The following is a 27034-nucleotide window of genomic DNA, read 5'->3' as shown; positions in this document are numbered from 1 at the left end:
CATAACCTGTTTTTTATTCATTTGATTTTGTATTGTACAATCTTGAATGTGATGCTGTGACATTATGATGACAAATAACAGCTAAAATAGTGAACACCTTTGCTCCACCTAACTGAATCATGGTCTGGTACAAATGTATGGAGCTGAGTCACGTGTTGCTGAATACAGGGTTTGAAAATAGCATTTGAAAGGGATTTTTATTCATTTACTTTTTGTATTTTTTGGTCCATGAAGGGGGGAGGGATCCTCCTGCCTCAGACAGCCAAAAGTGTGGACCCTTAATGAAACAGAAAGTGTTCCAGACTGTTCTTCACAATATTAACAAATCTGTCTGATCTGGTGTTTTTCAGGCTGTAGGCTCATTTCCTGGACCCTGAGAGAGAGAGAGAGAGATGAAAAGAAACAGGAAGAGAAGGAGAGAATGTCCCTCGAGGTTTGATGAAGGACATGATGACTCTGAGAGGGTGATGGAGGGTCATGGTAAATGCCAAAAATAATCCCAGTTCATGAAAAACACAAAATTAATTTCCTGTAGAACACGGGCCTTCCCAGTTGTATTATTGGCACACAATAAAATACATTCTTTGTCGAAAATGTTGTCATTGTAGATTATGACCAAATCAGATGGTCACCCCTGTTTGTCTGGTCTACTTGTGCTTTCTTTATACAATCAAAAAATGCTCTCAGAAGATTTTCCTGTTGCCAGTGTTCACTGGCAACAGGATGCACATTGGAGACACTGATAATGTGGCTTTACATAAACAAATTGAATTAAAATAAACTGAATTATATTTAACTCGTAATTCATATTATTAATTTTTTACTCAGAGATGCACTGGAGGCTTCAATGCCAAAATGGGAAAAAATAGTAATAATGAAGTATCAAGGGCACATCTTATGGTCTACCTCCATTATTGGATGGACTTGCAAGAGCTGCCAGACAGACTCCTCCAGTGCAGACAGAATCCCAGCAGAGTTAAAAAATAAAAACTTCAACTGTCTTACTCTAACTATTCAAAGACGCTTACTTCATCCATTTATATACCATATTTTCTGAGCAATGAGTCACACCAGAATGGTCTTTACTGACTTAACAAAGACATTCAAAGTTGTCACTGTCACAACTTTTTAAGTTTGCAGCAGTAAGATGGAATTTTAATTATCACATTCGAAGGAGAGCAGGGGCCTCATATACAAAGTGTATGTATGGACAAAAACGTGGCATACGTCCGTCTCCATGACAACATTCAGATGTATCAAAAGTGAAATGACCGTGGAAATATGCGGTGCTTCACGCAAAAATACTGGCTGGCGTACATTTCTACAGCTATTGTTCCACTGGCGACACGTATAGAGGTGATGCTGGGAACCGCTAATAGTCATCAGAGACACACTGATGAGCAATATACACACCCACGTGTTTGCAGTTATACGGGTGGACATTAAAGCATGCGAAATTGGTGTATTCAGGGAATGTGAGGATTTACTTGTAAATGATGATAATTGGCTCATAAGACAATCTCGATTACCAAGACCACTGTTTCTGGGGTTGTGCGTAGCACTGTGGCCCCTGCCGTCAAAAGCACACCTGGCACAATACCGGTCCAGAGTGCAATACAAGAGGAGCCAGTCTGTGTCCACACAGGTGCTGACCACACTGGGCTTCCTGTCAACAGGGGTGTTCCAGCGGGAGCTGACCGATCCTTCAGAACTGTGCCAGTCAACCTTAAGCGGAGCCATGCCAGCTGTGTGGAACACAATCATCCGAATGTCATCCAGGTATATCACTTCCATGTTGGAATGTGATGATCACATTCCAACATGGAAGTGCAATTTGCAGCGACCAAGAGCCGGTTTCACTAATGCAGGCTGTACACAAATTGCTATAAAGGCACCATCACATGATGAATTTGTTTTTTGTTAATAGCAAACAATTTCATTCCATCAGTGTACAAATCTTATGTGATGCACAAATGCATTGGATTGGAGTGGAAACAGGCGAGAAGCTGGCACGGTGCATGATGGATGGCTGTGTGGGTTCCGAATGAAACAAGTATGGCCACGTTTGGGTATGTGCACATTCAAATGTGTTGCTTGTTGTTGTTATTATAATTATTTATTTATTTTGTTTCTTCATGGTGAAACTTCAGCTTCTTAACAAGCCCCCGTTTATCTGCCTGTGTTCAGTATTTGCCAATAAACGTGTGTAATGTTGTGAATGTCACACACTGTCAGCTGTCGCAGCCCTCACTGTTTTAATGTGTGTGTGTGTGTGCGCGCTACCCTTAGCCCACAGCGTTTCGGCCTCACACACACTCCCACTAACTTTTTTTACCATTCCATGTGTGTTCCATGTGACAGGGTTCCAAATAAATTATCCCTGCTTGTCTCCACGTCAGTCCCAGTATACACTTGGGTTCATTTCTTTTCTGTACTCATGTTGACTGATCTGATGGTGTGGGAAACCCCGACTCCAGGGTCTGTTTACATGGATTTGCTTATAAAATAGGACGTGAAAGGAGGGGTTTGGTACGTCTGTATGTGCGCTCAGTTCCACTTTGATTGGGATGTATAAATGGAACATGCATGGATTCATGCCTAAGCACACTTTGATACATCTGGATATTTTTGTGGTTCTGCCAGTTTCTGGGTTTTAGCATACAGCATGTTTCAGTAGAAAATCCACACAAGTCTTTGCACATGAGGCCTCAGGTTTCTCAGGACAATGAAATGTTTGTTTCACTGTCTTCTTCAATGCCTTGTATTCAGTCACACAAAAATAGAAATAGTATTAACTACCAAGCAAAAGCAGATGTACGTAGACCACCAGTTAATGTAATAATTTTTAATATTAATATTATTTGTGTGTAGCAGAATTCGGATCAATGGCATGTGTTGCTGGAGAATTATCAAGAATGATTACACACAGTCAGTAATAATGTTCCACATTGTTGTGCACTATTGTGCGGAACAGTGCATCGTTACATTCTGTCACATTGTGAGGTGAATTGTCTCCACACACACCCATATTCATCCTACCGTCAGCTGCTGAGCAATTCATATTGCTCTAGTTTGCTCCTCAAAATCCAGATTAATCCACAGCAGAAGAACTTTGTGATTGCATGCATCGTTGGGCTCTGTGCTGTGGAGTGGTGCAGAGAGGAGGAGGAGATGGAGAGAGCCAGATGTGTGGCTGCACGTGGCTCTCCCCTCACTCGCTTTCCCAAACATCAGGCACACCACCAGGTGGAACACCTGCAGGAACGTGCTGAGGAGCATTGGAACAAGACTTTTAGCCAACTTGGCATCACCGTCCTTCTTCGGCAGCAATGAAACTGAATGTGGTGCAGCAGGGTTTAATTGTGCTCATGTGACAGAAGTGATCTGTAGTGGCGCACAGTGAACTGTGATGCTGCGTTACACTTCGTGTCAAAACTTCATGTTTCCGTGTCAATTTGTGACAACGCATGACAGTATGGGCTCCGTGACATGAGGTGAAATGAGAGTGGTGCGTGACATTCGTGGAAGATTTTTTGACAGTCAAAAACATGCTGCACGAATGTCACAAATATCACGCACCTACACGCACTGTTAAGAAACCTATTCAGATGCGTTACGTTACATTAAGAATGTCAGGAATGTGCCACGAATTATGCAAATATGACATTTGTAACCCGTCCTGCCTATGTGTAAATGCAGCATAACGTGCACACTGCTGTTCTGTGGTTCTGCTAGAAAAAAACGACAAGAATTCACAGCTTATTAAAAACATTTTTTTTCTTGTAAGTTAAAGTTTGTTGACATCATAAATTAAAAATGGCGACACATCAAACTGTCAGAGTTTATCGTGACACAGAGGAATTCTGAATCCTGTGTGAAAGCATGTTGTGTTTGTGTGAAGGTGTGGACTCTGCTGTGGATCAGTGTGAGTGTAAAGGAGGTGGACCCTCGAATACCGGTCTGTGTGGGGACCGTGAGATCCCGAGCAAAACTCAGAGGTGAGACAAGGATCTGAAACTGTCCGTGACAGTTGTTCTGACTCGGTGATCAGCCCTCACATCGCTACATCATAATAATCTTTATGAAATTGTTGGTACTGTTTTTGTATCAGAATCCATCAGAGTCCACACTCATCTAGACCTGAACCCAGCTATGTGTCCGTGAGCAGTGACAGGTAAAAAGACATTTTGATGAATTTTCAACGGAGGTATTTACAGTTATTTGTCCATTCAAACATTATTTATGATGATGTTTGATAATCTTTAATCAATTGTTGTTGCTTTTTTCTTTCAGGATGCATCAGAGTCCAGACTCACCTGGGCCTGGACCCAGCTGTGTGTCCATGAACAGTGACCGGTCGATAGGTCAACCTCCTAAATTCAAAGAACAACGACTGTCTGCTGAAAAGACGTGAGCTCTGACTAACACTAATATCACGCTGTCACACTAGAGCAGGGGTGGCCAAGTTCGGTCCTCGAGAGCCACATTCCTGACACTCTTAGTTGTCTCCCTGCTCCAACACATCTGAATCCAATGAAAGACTCATTAAATGTCTGCTAACGAGTCTTTCATTGGATTCAGGTGTGTTGGAGCAGGGAGACAACTAAGAGTGTCAGGAATGTGGCTCTCGAGGACCGAACTTCATGCTGTACAAATCACATGAATTGGAAAAACAAACAGAATTCGAGCATGGGGTGGGGGCTGAGTGGCGCACTTTTGAAGACCTGCCATGTCCCAGTGCTGGGTGTCAATGACATCCTACCCATGAACTGAATACCTGACAGTTCCTGAGCTCGATTCCACCCTCCCTTGCATGTGTGCCTTCCTCTTCTACCTCTCTCTCACTGTCTCTCCCTCTCTGGAAATCAGCTGTTCAAAGGGGAGCATGGTAGTGCAAGCACTGCTCTTTTGAGGACCCGCCATGTCATACTGCTGGGTGTCGCGCTTGCATCATACTATAGATAGAAAGCACAGATGGCTTTCTTTTCACTCTTCAAAGTCTTCTCTTCCTCAGCTGGGGCGCATATTCCACCTGTCGTCCTTTATTTTCTTGTCTTTTAAGGGCAGTAGAATGTTTCAAGTGGTCTTATGGCTTTTTGACATCTGTGAAATACAAAAACAAACAAACAAAAAAACAGTGTGGAGTGACTACTGCATGCACTTAGTGAGAGCGACTTAAGCCTGATTTATGCTACTCTGCCTCGCAGCGCCGTAGCCGTGCACTGACCTCTGTGTCATTGCAAACAGCCTCCCAGCCTCTCTCCATAACCTGATGTGCACCTCCCAAATACTGAAGCTGCACACTGAAATAACGGAGACAGTGTGGGCTGTAATTGGTCACTTTTCCAGTTTCACTCCTTCCTCTCCCATCATGTTTTACATTTCGATCATGGATCAAATAGATGAATGTTTGGCAGAAGGAGTCCACAAATGTGACCACCTTTACAACACGGAGACAAAATACTATACACACACTCAAATGACCAGCAGTTTATGGAGGGAAATGGTGTGTAACATTGGTTTGGAGGTTGATGATTGTATAAAAAAGTGGAGCTTGTTGAGGGAAAAATTGGGCCAGATGAACAACAACAACAAAAAAGACCAGCAGCAGTGGCAGTGCAGGTGGAAAGAAAGTCCCTGCCTTGTTCTTCATGTCGTGCTCCCAACTATTGCATTGCAACAACCATCAGTGGGATGGAGAATTTCAAAAGGGTCACGCCCACGTTGACGTGATTGTGTGGCCACAAACCTATGGAGTTGTAGAAGCAAAAGTCAGGCTTTAGAATCACACAGAGGGAGTAGATTCATTTTACCAGCAGTTACGAGTCAGAACAGGATGAGGACATCTGTAAAATAACAGCAGCTGCATAATTTGATCCTGAATTCCTGATAATTCCAATTTGATCTTCGGTGCAGACATGAGAAACACAAATCGTGTGTGTTTGGTGGGGCATGCTGCCAAGCCTGTGGAACAGAAACACTGCATATAAAATTAAATAATTTTATCTAGTATTAAATCCAAAAAGTCCTGTGTGGACGGACAATCAACCCTACTATTTGATTCTCAGTGGGATCAGCAGCACCAAGAGAAAGACCATGAAAACCGGTTTGAGAGTTCAGACCAACGATGCAGGTTGATGTGAACTTGAAGCTGTTTGTGTTCAGACATAATGTGAGAAAACTGTTTCTGATTGGTTCACAGAGTGAAGCAGCAGATTTCAGAGGTTCTCAGGGTTCCATCTGCTCAGCAGCATCAAAGACGCCTGAACCACATGTTTACGGTCTGTTGACTTTGATCTGATATTATCATTGAACAATTTGTTCATAATGTCTTCATGCTGCAGCAATAAACACTTTGATGATGTTTATTCTGTTAAATTTAAGGATGCATGATTCATAATTATAATAATTATTAATATAATTATTTTGTTATTATTTTTATTATTATTATTCCAATTATTGAAAGTGATGATATTGTTTGTGCTTCACATCAAAATGTTACTTTATTTTAGTCAATTTTGATCTTGACCTTTCAGAAATTTAATTTTGATGATTTAAGGAATTTAACTTTCAGTTTGTTTTTAACTTAACTGGATTTTCTGAACAAAATCCAGAGAATCTCACAGTGAAAAATATAAATTGGAGACAAAATCCACACTTGTAACAAAAGTGATGAGTTTCTTCGTCCATATTGATGTTCTGCTGCAGAACATTGAGGAGAACATGGGGATGTTTGTGAAACGTGAGCTGAAGATGATCCAGAAGTTTCTCCTGACAAATGATGCAGAATACTTGGAGAGTCAGAGCGATGATGAGGAGCAGAGGAGCATCCGACTGGTTTTCCTGGACCTCACAGTGTCCTTCATGAGGAGAATGAATTATAATGAGCTGGCTGACTGTCTGCAGAGCAGTAAGAGGACTTCTGTCCACATTTAACACAGACGCTAAATGACATGATGTTTGTCCATTTGAAATATATTCATGTGTGAATTCTGTCAGGGAAACAGGAAGTGATGTCATCATTCAGTAACTGATCTGTGCTGTTTGTTCTTTCAGGAACTCGTGCTGAAGTTTGTCGTCATAAATTCAAATCTAAGGTGAAGCAGAAGTTTGAGCGTGTGTTTGAGGGGATCTCTAAAGCAGGAAAGACGACTCTTCTGAAGGAGATCTACACAGAGCTCTACATCACAGAGGGCGGGGCTTCAGAGGTCAACCAGGAGCATGAGGTCAGACAGATTGAAGCGGCATCCAGGAAAACAGACACACCACAAAGAACCATCACATGTGAAGACATCTTTAAAGCCTCAGCTGACACTCAGCCACCAATCAGAACAGTGCTGACAAAGGGTGTGGCCGGCATCGGGAAAACAGTCTTAACACAGAAGTGGACTCTGGACTGGGCTGAAGGACGAACCAACCAGGACTTCCACTTCATATTTCCATTCACTTTCAGAGAGCTGAATGTGGTGAAAGAGAAGAAGTTCTGCTTGGTGGAACTTGTTCATCACTTCTTTCCTGAAACCAAAGAAGCAGGAATCTGCAGCTTCCAGCACTTCCAGGTCTTGATCATCTTGGACGGTCTGGATGAGTGTCGCCTCCCTCTGGACTTCCGCAGCAATGACATCCTGACTGATGTCACAGAGTCGAGCTCAGTGGATGTTCTGCTGACAAACCTCATCAGGAGGAACCTGTTTCCCTCTGCTCACCTCTGGATCACCACACGACCTGCAGCAGCCAATCAGATCCCTCCTGAGTGTGTGGACATGGTGACAGAGGTCAGAGGCTTCACTGACCCTCAGAAGGAGGAGTACTTCAGGAAGAGATTCAGAGATGAGGAGCAGTCCAGAAGAATCATCTCCCACGTGAAGACATCACGAAGCCTCCACATCATGTGTCACATCCCAGTCTTCTGCTGGATCACTGCTACAGTTCTGGAGGACGTGTTGGACACCAGAGACACAGCAGAGCTGCCAGAGACCCTGACTGAGATGTACATCTACTTCCTGGTGGTTCAGTCCAAAGTGAAGAAGGTCAAGTATGATGGAGGAGCTGAGACAGATCCACTGTGGAATCCAGAGAACAGGGAGATGATTGTGTCTCTGGGAAAACTGGCTTTTGAGCAGCTGCAGAAAGGGAACCTGATCTTCTATGAAGAGGACCTGACAGAGTGTGGCATCGATATCAGAGCAGCCTCAGTGTACTCAGGAGTCTTCACACAGATCTTTAAAGAGGAGAGAGGACTCTACCAGGACAAGGTCTTCTGCTTCATCCATCTGAGTCTTCAGGAGTTTCTGGCTGCTCTTTTTGTCCATCTGACCTTCATCCAGTCTGAAGTCAATCTGCTGTACAAAGAGCAAACATCATCCAGAAGGTCTGAGACGTCTGAAGATAAACCTGAACTAACATGTCTCCATCAGAGTGCTGTGGACGAGGCCTTACAGAGTCCAAATGGACACCTGGACTTGTTCCTGCGCTTCCTTCTGGGTCTTTCCCTGCAGACCAATCAGACTCTCCTACGAGGCCTGATGACACAGACAGACAGAATCACAGACACCAGTCAGGAGACAGTCTGGTTCATCAAGAAGAAGCTCGATGAGAAACTGTCTGCAGAGAGAAACATCAATCTGATCCACTGTCTGAATGAACTGAAGGATCGTTCTTTACTGGATGAGATCCAGCAACTCCTGAACTCTGGACATCTGTCTGGATGGGGTCTGTCTGGTTCTTATTTATCAGCTCTGGCCTTCATCTTATTGTCATCAGATCAACATCTGGATGTGTTTGACTTGAAGAAATATCAGCCTTCACATGAGGCTCTTCTGCTGCTGCTGCCAGTGATTAAAGAATCTAAAAAAGTTTTGTAAGTACAGAGACACTTTGACATTTGAACTCTGAGTGTAACAGATTGTAGAACTCATGGTTCAGATCAAGTTTTAAAGTCACGGTTCAGATCAAGATTTAAAGTCATGGTTCAGATCAACAAAAGCTTTTGTATGATTTGTTTAAAAATTATTTTCTTTTTCATCACTATAATTTTATTTATTAGTCTTTAAAGTTATAACTTCAGTCAGAAGGCGTATGATCGGATACACCGGGAGATACTGTGGGAGGTGCTGTGGGAGTATGGAGTGAGGGGGTCCCTTCTCAGGGCCATCCAATTTAATTTTTTTTTTTTTTTTTTCATTTTTATATTGTGCAAAATCACAGCAAAGTTGCCTCAAGGCACTTCACACAAGTAAGGTCTAACCTTACCAACCCCCCGAACAAGCACACAGGTGAGAGTGGTAAGGAAAAACTTCCTTTGATGATTTGAGGAAGAAACCACAAGCAGACCACACTCAAAGGGGTGACCCTCTGCTTGGGCTATGCTACAGACACAATATACAGGAAATTTTGGGAGTCCATGCTGGTGTACAGGATGGGAGGCCTGCAGAAGAACACATCCACTCCCACTTCAGGATGGAGAAGCATCTCAAACAGAAAAAAACAGAAGCAGGTGGCAGAAAGACTACAAATAAGGTATAATTTGTCAGCATTAAGCAACAGGAAAAACAAAAGAAATACTAAGGTGATCACCGGCCACTAGCCCTAAGCTTCATTAAAAGACCCAGACTTTACACAAAGTTGAGGCATCGGCCTGCTCTGTTTACTAATAAAATGAATTTAAAAGAGTAAAAAGCATAGTAACATACTATGCCAGTATGCTAGCCATACGAAAGGGAAAATAAGTGCATTTTAAGTCTGTACTTGAATGTCTCCACAGAATGTGTTTGTTTTATTGATGCAGGGAGATCATTCCACAGAACAGGGGCACAATAAGAGAAAGCTCTGTAACCCATAGACTTTTTATTCACCCTCAGGACACAAAGTAGTCTTGTACCCTGAAAATGCAGAGCTCGGGCTGGTACGTAGGGTTTAATTAGGTCAGCTAAGTAGGGAGGTGCCAGTCCGTGAACAATGTTATAGGTTAACAGCAGAATCTGAAAATCCAATCTCTGTGCTCACAAAGCGAGAGCTGTGTTCAGGTGCTCAGCAGTTAGTCAGACTCATTTTCAGTGGAGGTTGACCTTCTTCAGGGTTGCACCTTGTCACTAATCCTGTTTGTAGTATTCATGGACACGATATCGAGGTGTTGTCGGGTGGAGAAGAAGAGAAGGAGAACTAGAAGGGTGGAAATGAGAGTAGGGACATTGAAGTTTGGTAGTATGACTGCTAAAGGGAGATAGCTGGCTGATATGATGGAGAGCAGAAAGGTAGACATATTGTGCATACAATAGACCAAGTGGAAGGGAAGTCAGTCGGTGCACTGGCGTGGGTTCAAGTTGTTGTATCACCTTTAAATCTGAGGCCATGATTCTCAACAGGAAACCGATGGATTGCCTACTCTGGGTAGGGAATGAGGTATTGCCCCAAGTGAAAGAGTTCAAGTATCTTGGGGTCTTGTTCATTAGTGAGGGGGCAATGGAGCGTGAGATTGGCTGGAGAATCGGCACAGCAGGGGCGGTGTTGCATTCGCTTTACCGTGCTGTTGTGGCGAAAAGGAAGGTGAAGCTTTCTATCTTTTCAAAAGCTCACACGTGCACATGCATGTCCTCCTGCAGATGGCGTTTAAAATAAAATAAAATATTCATCCTGGAACCCCCCAGATAAATATGTTCTCTTCATTAAAATGAGCTGTAATTTTACAAGATATTTCTAAAATAAACTGATATTATAACGCTTGGACTTCAGGATTTGTGGGCGACCTTAAAAGGGAACCTTTTGAGAATTTGTGCATTCCTTTGCAAAATAGTGTTATTCATACACTTGTAGAATGTTTGAGTGCAGTGTAGATAATATTATTATTTGAATCAAATTTGCAGCTAAATTGACATGTAAATCACCACTGGCTGAAGTCAGCGGAGGGCACTTTCGGTTGGGGTCTCTTCTGCTGGGGCGAATGCAGTCGAGATCCAACATTGTGAGCAACACATCGCTACACAAACAGAAGGCAAGCGACACATCTTCGGAATCGCCATCTTCAAATCCCAGCATGACCAGAAAATCACTAAGGGCTCTTGGGCAAGGTCCTTAATCCCCTAGGTGCTCCTGGTGTGTAGTGAGCGCCTTGTGTGGCAGCACCCTGGCATCGGGGTGAATGTGAGGCATTATTGTAAAGCACTTTGAGCGTCTGATGCAGATGGAAAAGCACTATATAAATGCAATAGATTTACCGTTTGTTGATCCCCAAGTCATGTTGTTGGTGCCCAAAGAGGTTATATATAAGAACTAGAGTCCACACTCGCACTGAGCCGTGTCCTGGTAAGGAGGTGTGGTCACCATTTTAATTCCAGGCAGTTTACTGAGCACCGCTCATTGAAGATAGAATAGTCTCATCAAGAAACAGGTGGAATATGCCGGAAATCTGCATATGTTGGCAAAGCCACAAACTGAGGAAGAAGGGAGACAATATTTCCTTCCATAACTAAAGGGTTTGGTTCTTCTTGTCACTTTGTCCGTAACATTTGGTTGATGAACAGGTGTATATTTCCTGCCCGTCGTGCGAGGATACGGATGACACTTACACACACCCCTCACACACAGAGATGTGCACACACACCACTGACTTCATGAGCAGTGAATAAAAATCACCTTTGACAACATAATTAAAAAAGGAATTTAAAATAAAGACTTGAGTTTATAACTTCAAATTCTTTGAAGTTTTAAAAGGACGTCTCCATCATCTGGTTAGGAGCTAAAAATCAGAACTTTATTTCTGTTTTAGTTCTGTTTCAGGATAAACACCACTCAGCAACAGTCGGGAACAGTTTTTTTTTTTTTTTTTTTTGCTGATGACGTCACGGCTCACACTCACTGATCTGAACCATCTCAGTGAGATCAGCGCTCACATTCCATCCTCATCTTCCTGATGGTTCAGTGTTTGTCAAGTTTGGAGCTTCAGTCTGTCTGCTGCCGACCACAAGGGGGCAGACTCTGTCTGCTTTTGAACTCACTCCGTGCACGTGAACGCACAAAAGCTTTTTCTGCTCACATTTTGATTTACTGAAATTCTGCATCGAGATTTACTCAGTTATTCCTTTAAAAACAACTTACAGGGACAATAAATCTGTATTTCACACTGTGATGGAAACGGAGTTAAATCACAGTTCATATGTGAGCTGAACGGGGGGGGGCATCTGATCTGTTCCATCACTAATTTGAACAGAGACTTAATTTCTGTGATTTTTAAAGTGAAAATCTTTCTTGTTTTGAATCGTCTGCAGGTTATCTGGCTGTAATCTGTCAGAGAGAAGCTGTGAAGTTCTGTCTTCAGTTCTCAGCTCTCAGTCCTCCAGTCTGACAGAACTGGACCTGAGTCAGAACCGGCTGCAGGATTCAGGAGTGAAGCTGCTGTCTGCTGGACTGGAGAGTCCACACTGTCACCTGGAGACTCTCAGGTCAGGATTTAGTTTCTGCTTCAAACGGTTCAAAACGTCTCTCTGAATTCTAAACTGTTTCATCAGATTCAGTTTCACATCAACGCTCAGATATGTCGTCTGAACCAGAAGTAAAGGATTTCATTCTCTGCTGGAAACACGGCAGGGTGGTGCAGCGGGTATCACTTGTCTCAGCTTCGGTCATCCTTTTTAGTACGTTTTATAAATTCTTGCTTCACCACTGGATCTGTACCAGTTGCTTTTAAACATGATGTGGTTCGTCCACTATTTCAAAAGCCACAGCTTGATCCCTCTATATTATTGCATTTTAGACCTGTCTCCCACTTGCCCTTTCTGTCAAATGTTTTACAAAAAGTTGTTTTTATACAGTTACAGTCATTCTTAGAAAACAATATTATGTGTGAAAATTTTCAATCAGGCTTTAGAACCCGTCACAGCACTGAATTGGCTCTTTTAAAAGTGTACAATGATGTTGCATTGTCAGTAGACGCTATGCGCCCCATGGTTTTAGTGCTACTGGACCTGACAGCTGCCTTCAATATAGTTGACCACTCAGTCCTCTTGTCACATCAAAAAAAAAAAAAAAAAATCAGACTTGATGGCACTGTTCTGAAGTGGTTCACATCACATCTTTCTGCTTGAAGTTTTTCTGTAATGGTTGGTGACCTGTCCTCTTCGAGTGCTTCTCTTGCTTGTGGTGTTCTGCAAGGCTCAATCCTTGGCTCCACTCTCTTCTCCCTGTACAAGTTCCCAGTCGGCTCATTCATTGCAAACCACTTATGCAGAAGACATTCAAATCGACCTCCCGTTGGAACAAACTGACATGGCCACTGGTGGCATGGTGGCCAGCTGTATCGCAGAAATAAAACAGTGGTTGTCTTTGAATGTCCTACGTCTATGTTAAAACTGAATGTATTTTGTTTGGTGACTCAGATAATGGACATTGGGGGATTGTCGGTAAAACCCACTGTCAGAAATCTTTGGGTGATATTTGACAGTGGTTTTAGCTTTGACAAACAAATTGACTATGTGGTCAAATCGAGCTTTTATGAACTACGGCTTTTATCGAAGGTAAAGCCCTTTTTAATTCATGTAAATCTGGAAAAAGCCATCCACTGCCACTGAAATTTCCACAGATTTGTACATACTTTTCTCTCTTTTTTTTTAATATGATATAATTTTTTTGTTGTTGTTGTTGCTGCTACCTTCTTACAACTTTTTTCTTTTTTTAAATTTGTGCTCTTGACGTACTTCTTTCATTTGGTTAAATTTGCTATTTATTTTCTTTTCTTCCCCAGACCTTTAAAGCCTGCATGGGGTTTACTCAGGTTTATATTTGCACAGAAAGGCTTGAACCTTACCTTATGTTGCACTTGTTATAATGACAATAAAGAATCTGCATCTGTCTGTGTCACTTACAGTGAGGAAAATAAGTATTTGAACACCCTGCAGTTTTGCAAGTTCTCCCACTTAGAAATCATGGAGGGGTCTGAAATTTTCATCATAGGTGCATGTCCACTGTGAGAGACATAATCTAAAAAAGAACTCTGGAAATCACAATGTATGATTTTTATTTTTTTTTATTTTTTTTTTCATTTTATCATGTTACTGCTGCAAATAAGTATTTGAACACCGACCAACCAGCAAGAATTTTGGCTCACACAGACCTGTTAATTTTTCTTTAAGAAGCCCTCTTATTCTGCACTCTTTACCTGTATTAACTGCACCTGTTTGAACTTGTTACCTGTATAAAAGACACCTGTTCACACACTCGATCAATCACACTCCAACCTGTCCACCATAACCAAGACCAAAGAGCTGTCTAAGGACACAGGGACAAATTTGTAGACCTGCACAAGCCTGGGATGGACTACAGGACAACAGGCAAGCAGCTTGGTAGAAGACAACTGTTATGATTATTTATTAGAAAGTGGAAGAAACACAAGATGACTGTCAGTCTCCCTCGGTCTGGGATTCCATGCAAGATCTCACTTTGTGGGGTAAGGATGATTCTGAGAAAGCTCAGAACTACACAGGAGGACCTGGTCAATGACCTGAAGAGAGCTGGGACCACAGCCACAAGGATTACATTAGTAACACATGATGCTGTCATGGTTTAAAATCTTGCAGGGCAGCAACGTCCCCCTGCTCAAGCCAGCACATGTCCAGACCCGTTTGAAGTAAACCAGTGACCATCTGGATGATCCAGAGGAGGCATGGGAGAAGGTCATGTGGTCAGATGAGACCAGAATAGAGCTTTTTGGAATCAACTCCACTTACCATGCTTAGAGGATGAGAACAACCCCAAGAAAACCATCCCAACCATAAAGCATGGGGGTGGAAACATCATACTCTGGGGGTGCTTTTCTGCAAAGGGGACAGGACGACTGCACCGTATTGAAGGGAGGATGGATGGGGTCATGTATTGCGAGATTTTGGCAAACAACCTCCGTCCCTCAGTAAGCGCATTGAAGATGGGTCATGGCTGGGTCTTCCAGCATGACAATGACCCCAAACACGCAGCCAGGGCAACTAACGGGGGGCTCCATAAGAAGCATTTCAAGGTCCTGGAGTGGCCTGGCCAGTCTCCAGACCTGAACTCAATAGAAAATCTTTGGAGGGAGCTGAAGCTCCAAACCTGAAAGATCTAGAGAAGATCTGTATGGAGGAGTGGACCAAAATCCCTGCTGCAGTGTGTGAAAACCTGGTCAAGAACTACAGGAAACGTCTGACCTCTGTAATTGCAAACAAAGGCTACTGTACCAAATATTAACATTGATTTTTACAGGTGTTCAAATACTTATTTGCAGCAGTAACATACAAATAAATTATAAAAAAAAAATATATACATTGTGATCTCTGGATTTTTTTGTTTTTGTTTTTTGTTATTATGTCTCTCACAGTGGACATGATTTCTAAGTGGGAGAACTTGCAAAATCGCAGGGTGTTCAAATACTTATTTTCCTCACTGTACATGTACATCAGTGTACATCAGCCCAGAGCGCGGCGCGCTCTCCACCGTTGTGCAGACGTCTTTAAACCGGTTGTACCGCTCCTTAAAGGAGCTATATCATGCAAAATCAACTTTTCGAGTTTTTTACCTTCTTACATGGCTAATTCCTCATAAAAAGTACCCCCAAAGTGGTTTTTAGTTTCATTTATGCTTGTTTGAGCAATCCTGCTGGATCCAGCGGTCTTAGTCTTAGCCCCGCCTGGGGTAGAGAAAATGAGTCGATTGCCATCGTTGCGTCACAATGGTCGTGGACACACCCCTCCAGGAAGTTATGGTCTGCCGCTCTGGCACAACTACACGCCCACTTTCTCAGCGCGAACTCCGCAAACACTTTTGACAAACTCGTGGGCGGCGCTAAGCAGCGCGTGTACCAGCTCAGGCACGACGTCATGAAGTGGGCAGCACCCACACTGGGAGAGGGAGGGCTTTAGCCAAACTGAGCGTCTTCTGAGTATGAAAACGAAAGCCCCAAAACTACTATTATACAACAAATGAGCACTCCATTGTGCCAAAGGCAAGATAATATGATAAATATGCACATAGTTGACTCTTGGGGGGTGAAAAAATCATGATATAGCTCCTTTAATCTGTGTGATGCCCAGAGGATGGTCACCGAAACCGAAAGCCGTCTGAATAATCCGAATGGTTTCCACCTGGCTGTCGCCCAGTTTCTGGCAAAATTTGATGCAGTCATGCTGCTCCAGTCGTTCCGCCATTTCCTTGCAAAGAAAAAACGACGAGAGATGACGCCATCCTCACACAAAGGCTGCTTACAAGCAAATGACGCAATCGACAGGCGTGAAAAAATTCACACATGCACATGAAGGTTCAAGTTTGGCTCATGCAAGCACACGTGATTCAAATCCATCAGGTTTTTGAAAAAAATAAAAAGGTCGGATACTTTTCTAACAGATCTCGTATGTGTGTCGGTGGGGGGGCACAGCTATTCATTTGTTCTGTGGGGGGAGCTCATTCTCCCACACTTTGAAAACCACTGATTCAAGTAGTTTTGACATAGTCTTTCAAAGACTATATAAAGTGAAACTTGATCTGGATCACCTCCAAAATTTAATGGACTCTTCCATGGCCTAATATCTATCTGTGGTGAAAATGTCATCAATGCAGTATGAAAATGCAATCCATGCAGTAGTTTTGACATAATCCTGCTAATAGTCAGACAACAAATAAACGCTGATGATTTTTTACATCCTTGGCGGACATAATAATATTAACAGTTTGTATTGTATATGATAATAAGAACCTAAACAATTTATAAATACATTAAGACAGTAAATTAACATTAAAATATTATGCAATTAACAGGAAATAAAAGGGTTGAGTTTTTAAGGTCCAGGCTGTCGGACTCAGAAGAGAAAGACAACCTTTTTCCCCAGGGCTGTCCAGCTCCTAAATGCTGAACTTTAACCCCCTCATGGCTTGAAACTGATGTTTGAAGCACATTTTAATAGCACTTTATCTAAAAGCACTTTATAATCCAGCACGTATAACCTTTTAAACTGCTGAATGTGGTTGCATGGTCTGTGTATTGTTGATGGTTGTGCATTGTGTGTATGTTATTTATTTATTTATTTTTAAAAATCTTCCAAGCTGTTGTCGTGCCTTTTTAAAATTGCCCCTCGGGATAAATAAAGTGATTTGATTGATTGATTAAAAACATTCTGGACTCACACACCTTTCCAACTCATAGAAACTTTACACAATTTACCAAACTAGAAAAATTTCAGCTACCTATTTTATAAATACTCCCCAATCTCGAGCCTGTGAGTCCACACTAGAGGGTGACATGGGAGATTTTCACTCCTGTCCCATCCCACTCCCGTGCCAGATTAAAAAAAAAAAAAAAAATCCTGTCCCGTCCCACTCCTGGTAACATGACTCCCTCTCTCATCCCGCTCCCATTCAGAATGACTCCCGCTCCTGTACCACTCCCATTTTTGAATCGCATTTCTGAAATTACAGAACTGCTACAAAGAAAAGTGTTAACATTTTATTGTTTTTGTCAAACTGTAGAACAAACGCAAACACCAGACTCTTATGAAGAAGGAAAAAGTACAAAAATGTGCAGGAAAAATTAAACAAAAAAACTAAACTAATGCAGACTGATTTGACTCTCATGATTTTTGAAAATAAGAGGTAACTTACTAACTAATAAATGAAATGCAGAGCTGCAGCCTAATAACTTTGGAAAAATAACAAATCAGCAACTTGTATTTTATTCTGACTAGAGTTCATTTCCTCTTTTTTTTTCTCCTTCTCAATCACATTTTGTGCTACATTAAGCCATCTAAAAAACGTGTGATTTTTTTTTTTTTTTTTTTTTTTTTTTTTTTTTTTTTTTTTAATAACGTTCATTCCTATATTCTCATTTTTAAAGGATTTTGACCATTTATTTCATCTCATAACTTCAGTGTAACTGTCACTGATGCACACACGGTGTGAGCAGGATGTACCATCAGAACAGTCCAGGGAGAAATAAAGCGTCACATAACGTGTTGCTTCATTCTGTGCTCAGCGCATGTCCTCTCCGTGCACTGACTGAAGTGGCTCATACCGCTCCCCCACCCCTCCCCTCTCCCTCCTCGCAGCGAGCTAACTCGCACGCACGCACACACACACACACAGGCGGCTGCAGTGATCAAACCCAGTCCTAATTTTAGACGGATTTAAGCAAAGCTGCCCGCTGTTTTTTCAGTGTCTTTTTTGAAAATTGATCGCCCAAATGATGGCAGGACAGATCGCTGCCTAAAACATTGGTTCACACTCCCATCTGCTTCCACTAACTTTTAATCCTGTACTGTCCCAATCATGTGATCAATAGCAAAGTTGACTCCCATCTCGTGGGAATTCCATGGGAATCCTGTGACCCGTGGGATTCCCGAAAAATGTCAGCCTCTAGTCCCCACAGGCAACATGCTAGTAAAATAATAACTAAACTTTGTTGCACAGCTGATTTGCTGCAGAAATGGTGACACCAGGCCTCTGTTCTCATCTCACTTCCTTTTCATTGCACTTTGGGTTCAGTGGGACAAATTGAGCGCACATGCGCTCAAACACACTGCTGCACAGCGCACGTTCAAATGGAAAGAGTGGTGAGATTTTATCTGATCAGCCATGATCCACGGGAATCACTGATGTCTGCTTTCAGCTGAGTCTTTTACATGCCGACAACTGTGAAGATAAAAATAGAGATTTTACTGAGCGGTGCAAACAAACACACAGTCACACAGTTCTTCTGTGTGTGTTTTTAGATTCTGAAGTCTGTCCACATGCAGGCCACTTAACGGTGGCCAGCAGCTGCATTCCAACCCCACAACCAACATTAATAAAATAGATGATTGATATTTGAGAATCAATTGCACAGCACATGACTGTAAACATCTAAATCCACTGAAGAAACATGTTGGACTGAATAAAAACACTTTGTGTCCAAAGCTGGTTTCTGGATCCTGTCTGAGGTGCAGAACGATCTGAACCTTTGCATGACGACACAAATCTGTTTCTTGTTGATTTTGTCTTCAGGCTGAGTTTGTGTGATCTGTCAGAGAGAAGCTGTGAAGTTCTGAGCTCAGTTCTCAGCTCTCAGTCCTCCAGTCTGAGAGAACTGGACCTGAGTAACAACGATCTGCAGGACTCAGGAGTGAAGCTGCTGTCTGCTGGACTGGAGAGTCCACACTGTCACCTGGAGACTCTCAGGTCAGGACTCATCCATGTGTGCAGCAGCTCCATAAATCAGAGTGAAGCTGCAGCTTTGCTCCCTGTCATGTTGTGTGAGTGTTGATGGATCTCAGTGTTTGAACCACAGTCATGAGCTCATCCTGCAGCAGACATCAGTGTGTCCGTGCTGCTGCAAAGTGGGGACGTCCTGACACTGTCCTCACATTGTGTCTGCTGGTTTGTGTGTCTGTAGGCTGTCAGGCTGTCTGATCACACATGAAGGCTGTGCTTCTCTGGCCTCAGCTCTGACCTCCAACTCCTCCCATCTCAGAGAGCTGGACCTGCGCTATAACCATCCAGGAGACTCAGTCGAGCTGCTGGATCCACTCCGCACTCTGGACTCTCTCAGGTATGGACTGGGTCTGGTGGAGGAGCTCCGTGTGGTTCCTGTGGACCTGACACACCGAGCTGACCTCAAACACCTCACACTGACAAACAGCGACTCAGCAAACTCTCTGTGCCGACTCATTGTTCCTGTTTGACATGAACACGTGACAGAGATCCAGCTGATGGTCAGCTGACCTCTAACATACAGTAGTATTCAGAATAATATTCGTGCTATGTGACTAAAAACATTAATCCAGGTTTTGAATACATTTATACATGGGAAACAAGGTACCAGTAGATTCTCACAAATCCAGCAAGACCAAGCATTCATGATATGCACACTCTTAAGTCTATGAAATTGGGCTCTTAGTAAAAAAAAAAAAAAAGTAGAAAAGGGGGTGTTCACAATAATAGTAGTGTGGCATTCAGTCAGTGAGTACTTCAATTTTGTGGAACAAACAGGTGTGAATCAGGTGTCCCCTATTTAAGGATGAAGCCAGCACCTGTTGAACATGCTTTTCTCTTTGAAAGCCTGAGGAAAATGGGACGTTCAAGACATTGTTCAGAAGAACAGTGTAGTTTGATTAAAAAGTTGATTGGAGAGGGGAAAACTTATACGCAGGTGCAAAAAAATTATAGGCTGTTCATCTACAATGATCTCCAGTGCTTTAAAATAGACAAAAAAAAAGAGATGCATGGAAGAAAACGGAAAACAACCATCAAAATGGATAGAAGAATAACCAGAATGGCAAAGGCTCACCCATTGATCAGCTCCAGGATGATCAAAGACAGTCTGGAGTTACCTGTAAGTGCTGTGACAGTTGGAAGACGCCTGTGTGAAGCTAATTTATTTGCAAGAATCTCCCGCAAAGTCCCTCTGTTAAATAAAAGACGTGCAGAAGAGGTTACAATTTGCCAAAGAACACATCAACTGGCCTAAAGAGAAATGGAGGAATATTTTGTGGACTGATGAGATTAAAATTGTTCTTTTTTGGGTCCAAGGGCCACAGACAGTTTGTGAGATGACCCCCAAACTCTGAATTCAAGCCACAGTTCACAGTGAAGACAGTGAAGCATGGTGGTGCAAGCATCATGATATGGGCATGTTTCTCCTACTATGGTGCTGGGCCTATATATCACATACCAGGTATCATGGATCAGTTTGGATATGTCAGAGTACTTGAAGAGGCCATGTTGCCTTATGCTGAAGAGGACATGCCCTTGAAATGGGTGTTTCAACAAGACAATGACCCCAAACACACATCAAAGTGACATCAAAAAAGCTGTTTCTGAACCAAAACCAAGAAATGCGAATGAATTGTGTAATGTTGTTAAAGAATCTTGGAGTGGAATAACAGCTGAAAGGTGCCACAAGTTGGTTGACTCCATGCCTCGGAGATGTAAAGAAATTATGAAAACTGTGGTTATATAACTAAATACTAGTTTAGTGATTCACAGGATTGCTAAAAAAAAAAAAAAGCAGTTTGAACATAATAGTTTTGAGTTTGTAGCATCAACAGCAGATGCTACTATTATTGTGAACACCCCTTTTCTACTTTTTACTAATAGCCCAGTTTCATAGCCTTAAGAGTGTGCATATCATGAATGCTTGGTGTTGCTGGATTTGTGAGAATCTACTGAATCTACTGGTACCTTGTTTCCCATGTAACAATAAGAAATATACTCAAAACCTGGATTAATCTTTTTAGTCACATAGCACTACTATTATTCTGAACACTACTGTACATGTGTGTATGTTCTGCTGAGGTGTTTGAGGAAATCATTTGTTAGTCCTTCACACATTCTGGTGCAAAGACAAACAAAAACAGTTGTCGATCATTTTCACTGTCAGTCTGTTCAAAGTCACATGTTTCAAAGAGGAATGGAGACAAAAAGCTTCATTTCTCTGAAGCAGGAGTCACCAACCTGCTCCTGGAGATCACCTGCTGCCTGCATGTTCTCCATGTGGACCTGCTGCAGCCACAGCTTATGAGTCCAGTCTGGTGTTTCCTCACAGGCGTCACATGAAACAGCTTCAGAAAAACCTCTTCATGGAACATCTCTGAGCTCCAACAAAACTGAGTTTTTAGGGTGAAGAATTCAAAGTTTGAGGTTTGTGTCTCCAAATTCCTGCAGTTCTTCAGCTTCTGGACCATTCTGGATTCACTTGTTCTGGATGATAGAAAATCTTAAAGTACCATCAGTGGTTCTGCAGTAAATCATTAGTTTCACAGCCAGTTTTCTTTGGAGATGAACACATGAACATTTTCTCAGACTTCATTTCCATCAATCCTTCATAAATCCAAACAGTCTGATACTGTGGAATAAATCTGTGTGCAGCAGGCAGCTCTCAAAAACTGAGTGACTGAGAGTGAGGGAAGCCACCCAGACAGCTCTGAAGGACTTATAGGCTTCTGTGGCTGTGATTGGAGAAACTGTGCCGAGTGAAACATTTTTCTGAGACAGAAAATCTGATCTGGTCCGTCTGTGGACTCGTGGACACCGCCATCTTACGAAGGGGATCACTCACTAATACTGCACGCTGTTGGTCCAAATCAATGTGGACGTCATTCTGCACCAACTGGAACAGAAAAACACCAAATTTGAAACAGGATTATCCCACCCTCGTTGGGCTCGGTTGTCCCTGCCCGGGCTTTGGGTTCAGTCATGCTGGCTCCTTGGCCCCTTGTCCCCGCCACCGCTCACTCCTCCCTTTGGGGGCCGTGGCCTGGGGGGTGTGGTTCTGGGGTGCTGCCCCCTTGTGGGCTGATGCTGGCGCCCTGTATCCAGTTGTTAAGCGCTGACATAACGCATCATGTGATAAATCTGTTTCTGGGTCCAAAGACCTCCAAGTTTACAATTAAAGTTACCTCTGTTTGATCCTTTTAAGGATTTACAGTTTAAGTTTAGTTTGTGTTTACATTGTGCGCAAACCTCCGTCCCTCCCTTCTCCGCCTCCACCTCCGTTAACCGCATTCGTCTGGTTCTGTGGTCAGAACACTTAATAAAACTTTTTTTTCTTTTACTTTACATATTTTATTATGCCCAGGTAAAATATACATGTCTGTTTGTTAATAAAAAATTATTTATTAAAATAAACAGGATGTTAAAGTGCAAACTTCACTTTCTCCCCGAACAACATGAACAGGAAGCGATTGCAGCTCGCAGCAACTCCCATTGAAATTAACGGAGAAATGACCTGAGCGTCTGACATTTTTGCATAAAATAAATGCAGTAACAACGTCTAAAAACCCAGTTAATATATCCAGGAGAGTTTTAGGCACAATATACAAAGAGTTTTATGTTGCGATGTTAATGCTGTTGTCCGTGTGCAGCGGTGTAATTGCAGCCTGATCAGATCGTCTCAGTGCAGTTCTCAATGTTAATGACAGCGCGCCTTTTTTGTTTGGAGCCGGAAGGTGAAAATCTCATGATGCGTTACGTCACACTTAACAACCGGATAGTTTCCCCTGGTGTGTGGGGTTGTTTCCTGTGCCTCTGTGGGGGTGGGGAGTGGTGTGGGGGTGCGATTTGGCACCGCCAGGGCCGTTCCCCTGGTGGTTCGTCTGCCTGCCCCGGTGGCTCTGGTGGCTGCCCTTCCTGACCCCTGTGCCCTTCCTCTGTCCTTTTTCTCATTGTTTCTCCTGGGGCTCTGTGTCCTGGACACATTTCCATCTGTTGCGTGCAATCAGCAGTATGGCTTCTGACGTGCCGGAGTGGTCCACGTTATATGGTAAGGTTCTGTACTTTTGTCTTGGCCCAACACACCAGCCCCAGTAGTGATCGGATATTTAGCTGTGATCTGGGTCTCTGTGTGTGACTGGTTCAGTGTTTGTGACCATCACCACAATTCGGTTTTGGGTGTTCTAAAGGGGATCAAGTCTCTGGTGTCCCAGATTAGGGTATGAATGCTCACTAACTAGACAACAGACTGTTCCTATCACTGCTTGTTCATGTATGGTTGTTTGACCTGGTATGTTGTATTGTTGGGGTCCTGTCTCCTCTGTGTCTCACTTCACTGCTGTTGCCACTTGTCTTTCGTTCTTGTTTGTCTTTGTGTTGTTTTGGTGGTCGGCCCTTCCTCATAGTAGGTGTCTGTTTGCTTTGAGTAGGATGTTGTACGCTGATCGGGAAGGGCGGATGGGGGTCACACACACACACCATGTTCACTCACGCACTACATGCCTTCTGTCTTGCAAGAATAAATTGCATATATGGGTATTAATGTTCATAAATGGTTCTGCCAATGTGGCATTTACCATTACTATATATGCAGACAGTGAGAAAAAAAAAATTACTTTTTTTGTTTGTTTTTAAAATAAAAACAGCAGGAAGTTCATGTTGCAAACATAAAACTTAAATTTAGTTCTTGATGATCTTTGAAACGTAGTTTTAGTTCGGGAGGATCTGCTCCAATATGAGGGGACATGTAACACCTGCAGCTGATTGGCTGAACACACCTGACTTAATGAATAGTGGGTGGAGCCTGAAGAGTCAGGTGATCAGCACAGTTAGAGGTGATCAATAATCAATGATCCATTTGGAGCGATGAGTGTGTTAGAAGAGAAGAACTAAAGTGTGTGGATGAAATCAATGTCATGTTGATGTTTCCATGATTAAAGACCATGTGTTGCTCCGCCCCCTCCTCCTTTCAGGGTGGATCCTGGTGGAGTCCGATGGCTGAGACCAGGTCTGAGGAAGTGTAAGTGTCTTTGTACTTTGATCCATCTGTTTCCATAGAAACCGCCCTCTGTGACATCACTCATTCAAGTCCTGTTGACACTGAAGCAGAGTTCAACATGAAGGCTGCAACAAACCATCGATTGATAACTGTCATGTTGATTGATGAACTGATCGATTGATAACTGTCATGTTGATTGATGAACTGATTGATTGATAACTGTGTTGTGTTTTGTTTCATCAGATTTCTCTGAACTCTTTCTGGATCCAAACTCAGTGAACAGAAAACTCAAACTGTCCAAAAACAACACAAAGGTAGAACATGTGGACGAGGATCAATCATATCCTGATCATCCAGACAGATTTGACCTTTGCCCTCAGGTCCTGTCCTCAACTGGTCTGACTGGTCGCTGTTACTGGGAGGTCGAGTGGAGACGACGTGTTGATGTGTCAGTGTCTTACAGAGGAATCAGAAGGAAAGGAGACAGTGAGGACTGTATGTTTGGAGCTAATGATCAGTCCTGGACTCTGATCTGCTCTGATTTTGGTCATCGTTACTCTGTCTGTCACAATAACAGACGTACAGTCCGTCCTCGCTCCTCTTCGTCCTCTCACAGAGTCTCAGTGTTTGTGGACTGTCCTGCTGGCACTCTGTCCTTCTATGAAGTCTCCTCTGACTCTCTGATCCACATCCACACCTTCTGCTGCACATTCACTGAACCTCTGTGTGCTGGGTTCAGGTTCTTCCCTCGTTCTGGTTCTGGTTCTTCAGTGTCTCTGTGTGGACTGTAGGATGGATTGTCTCCTCGTGTGGACAATCAATCATGAGTGTTTGGACAGTAAATGTCCAGTTGGTTTGACTTTGTCTGCGGAGCAACACGTGGTTTAGTGGTTAGCACTGATGCATCACAGCAAGAAGGTTGTGGGTTCACTTCCTGCCCTTTCTGTGTGGCGTTTGCATGTTCTCCTGTGTCTGTGTGGGTTTCCTCTGGTTTTATCCCACAATCAAACATGGTTATTTCGGGTCTGCTCCTTTCCTCCTAAGTGTCTTTAGTCATTTTGCATAAAGATGTTGTACTCATGTTTACTGTTTCGGCACTTTGGCAAAACAATTTCCTTCGGGATTAATAAAGTTCTTATTCTTTCTCTGCCCCTGACCAAGGCAGCGTCTCTGTATCTGGAGTTGGTCCCTGGGTGCCAGACTGTGGCTGCCCACTGCCCCTAGTGGTTGGATTGTGTCTAACTGTAATTTGGATGGGTTAAATGCAGAGGACAAATCTCTTCGTTATGTGTATATTCGCTCTATTCAGAGATCCCATAATCCCTTGCATGCCAGAGAGGTGCTACAGTCAAAGCATGGAGAAGCCACCTGACTACAATAGCAAATGAACATTAAACTACCAAAATTTTAATTTTGATGCCTTTCATAACATTTATGAGACTGCTGCATGAGATGCCCGAACACTTGCTAAAACAAATATTCCGTGTGTAGCCCAGTGGGAAATCAGGGTTATGGATAAAGGTTGTAAAATGTGTGAATCCTTTCCTATTGATGTAAATAGTGCATTTGCATTAAATGAGGATCATTTACTGTGTTAATAATGTTTCTGCATTAGTGATGATACCTGATGGAAATATTGTGACAACGAAGTGAAGTATGAAATAAGTTGCACATGCACCAGCTGGTGCATGATTGATTAGGCATGTGAGTGAGGCGGGTTCGGTGCTTGGCGTCGAGAGAAGAGTGGGGACGCGGAAGTCGGGAAGGTGGAGTGCTGAGCTGAGTGAAGGACGGACAGACTCACTCAGTCTCCCATTGGAGTGGTCGGAGATTGACTGAGGGCATGTCCTTCAATGCCACCCAGAGAACTCTTACCCCGGGGACGGACTCTGTGCTGGGAGCCACACCTTCGATGGGCAAATAGGTGAGAGACACGCAGCCGAGGTTAGCACGCCTGCACCTGGCTGGGAAATTCCTGGGACGGGAGATGCGTGTTGTAGTCATATGAGATGCTGAGCTACCACAGCTGAGAGCGGTATGAGCAACGGACAGTGAAAAGTGAGAGACCGACGATTTTGTTCAGGGAGGAGGACACATCCGGAGCGGCTGGAGGAGCAGGTGTACCCGGAGCTGAAGAGGTGGGATGATTTCAAGCTGTCAATCAGGTAGCCTGTTTCCACATGATGGCCGTGGTTTTGATAAAACGTTCTACACAGTGATTGTGTTCTGTGTTGAGGTTTCTTGCAATGCTGGGGCTCTCCGTGACGTGTCCTCGTATCTCATGGTCACCGGGGGAATTTCAACACACTCAAAGCGGACAATTGGTGATCTCAGCACGGCAGGCCGGTGACTGGCCTGTGTGGCATTTTTTTTTTCCCCTTTCATCTTTCTCTCACGCCTGGAAGGTGTGATTACTGTGTCAGACTGGGTGAATGTGGGTTGGGGGGGGGGGGGGTGTTGTGCTCAAGGGAATTAGAAATATTAGTGGGTTTGATTTTAAGAGTTGGGAACAAACAATTAGATGTTGGAAAGCTGATGTTGATTTTATTGTGATTTGTTTGCGTTTTAGCAAAAGGTGGGATTATTTGTGGTGTTAGGGAAATGTGTTTATTCTGTGGTTTGAAATGAAATGAGTTTTTATGTTGACAACAAAATATCTCCTCTGAGTCATTGCTAACTTAAGGGGACTGCATTCCACACCACATGTTGGGGAGGGCCTAATACCCAGAGCACCCTCCCATTCTGAAGTATGAGTTTTATAGAGGGGCGATACAGGTGCTACATAAAAATGGAGGCACTGCTAGGATCAAATGGTTCAGTGGTGGTTGGTTTATAGTCCTG

The 27034-nt window shown here is 43.1% G+C and overlaps 3 protein-coding genes and 1 long non-coding RNA gene across 4 annotated transcripts in view; 1 reads left to right on the top strand and 3 right to left on the bottom strand.

Moving 5' to 3' along the window:
- The window catches only part of LOC117504818, a 3434143-nt gene that overhangs the window by 3263882 nt on the left and 143227 nt on the right, over positions 1 to 27034 (bottom strand). The window lies entirely within an intron of this gene.
- Positions 1 to 27034, bottom strand: part of LOC117504825 (protein NLRC3-like) — a 577399-nt gene that overhangs the window by 414862 nt on the left and 135503 nt on the right. The gene's annotated exons all lie outside the window — the stretch shown is intronic.
- Positions 351 to 25354, top strand: LOC117504822 (protein NLRC3-like). The gene is made up of 12 exons (XM_034164357.1): positions 351 to 480; positions 3902 to 3998; positions 4112 to 4174; positions 4294 to 4410; positions 6203 to 6281; positions 6709 to 6910; positions 7057 to 8860; positions 12264 to 12437; positions 18991 to 19164; positions 19379 to 19534; positions 24168 to 24214; positions 24437 to 25354. Exons 1-12 carry the CDS (start codon positions 393 to 395, stop codon positions 24982 to 24984), a joined length of 3549 nt encoding a protein of 1182 aa, XP_034020248.1. The 5' UTR covers positions 351 to 392; the 3' UTR covers positions 24985 to 25354.
- LOC117504889 overlaps positions 7017 to 27034 on the bottom strand; it is a 43963-nt gene continuing 23945 nt past the window's right edge. The window contains exons 4-6 of the long non-coding RNA XR_004558948.1: positions 24379 to 24581; positions 15164 to 15172; positions 7017 to 7030 (exon numbers count right to left, since the gene is read on the bottom strand). This is a non-coding gene — a long non-coding RNA (uncharacterized LOC117504889). The remainder of the gene's footprint in view (positions 7031 to 15163; positions 15173 to 24378; positions 24582 to 27034) is intronic.

The sequence above is a fragment of the Thalassophryne amazonica genome, chromosome 23 (genome assembly GCF_902500255.1).
Source record: "Thalassophryne amazonica chromosome 23, fThaAma1.1, whole genome shotgun sequence".
NCBI lineage: Eukaryota > Metazoa > Chordata > Actinopteri > Batrachoidiformes > Batrachoididae > Thalassophryne > Thalassophryne amazonica.
Note: the sequence above shows the minus strand (reverse complement) of the source record. Positions and strands in the feature narration are given on the sequence as shown.

Excerpts from the sequence above, each read along its gene's own strand:
- LOC117504822 (XM_034164357.1), top strand. The coding sequence starts at position 393 with ATGAAAAGAAACAGGAAGAGAAGGAGAGAATGTCCCTCGAGGTTTGAT. Across the intron at positions 6,282-6,708 it reads GCCTGAACCACATGTTTACG|AACATTGAGGAGAACATGGG; the intron begins GTCTGTTGACTT and ends GTTCTGCTGCAG. Across the intron at positions 19,535-24,167 it reads CGCACTCTGGACTCTCTCAG|GGTGGATCCTGGTGGAGTCC; the intron begins GTATGGACTGGG and ends TCCTCCTTTCAG.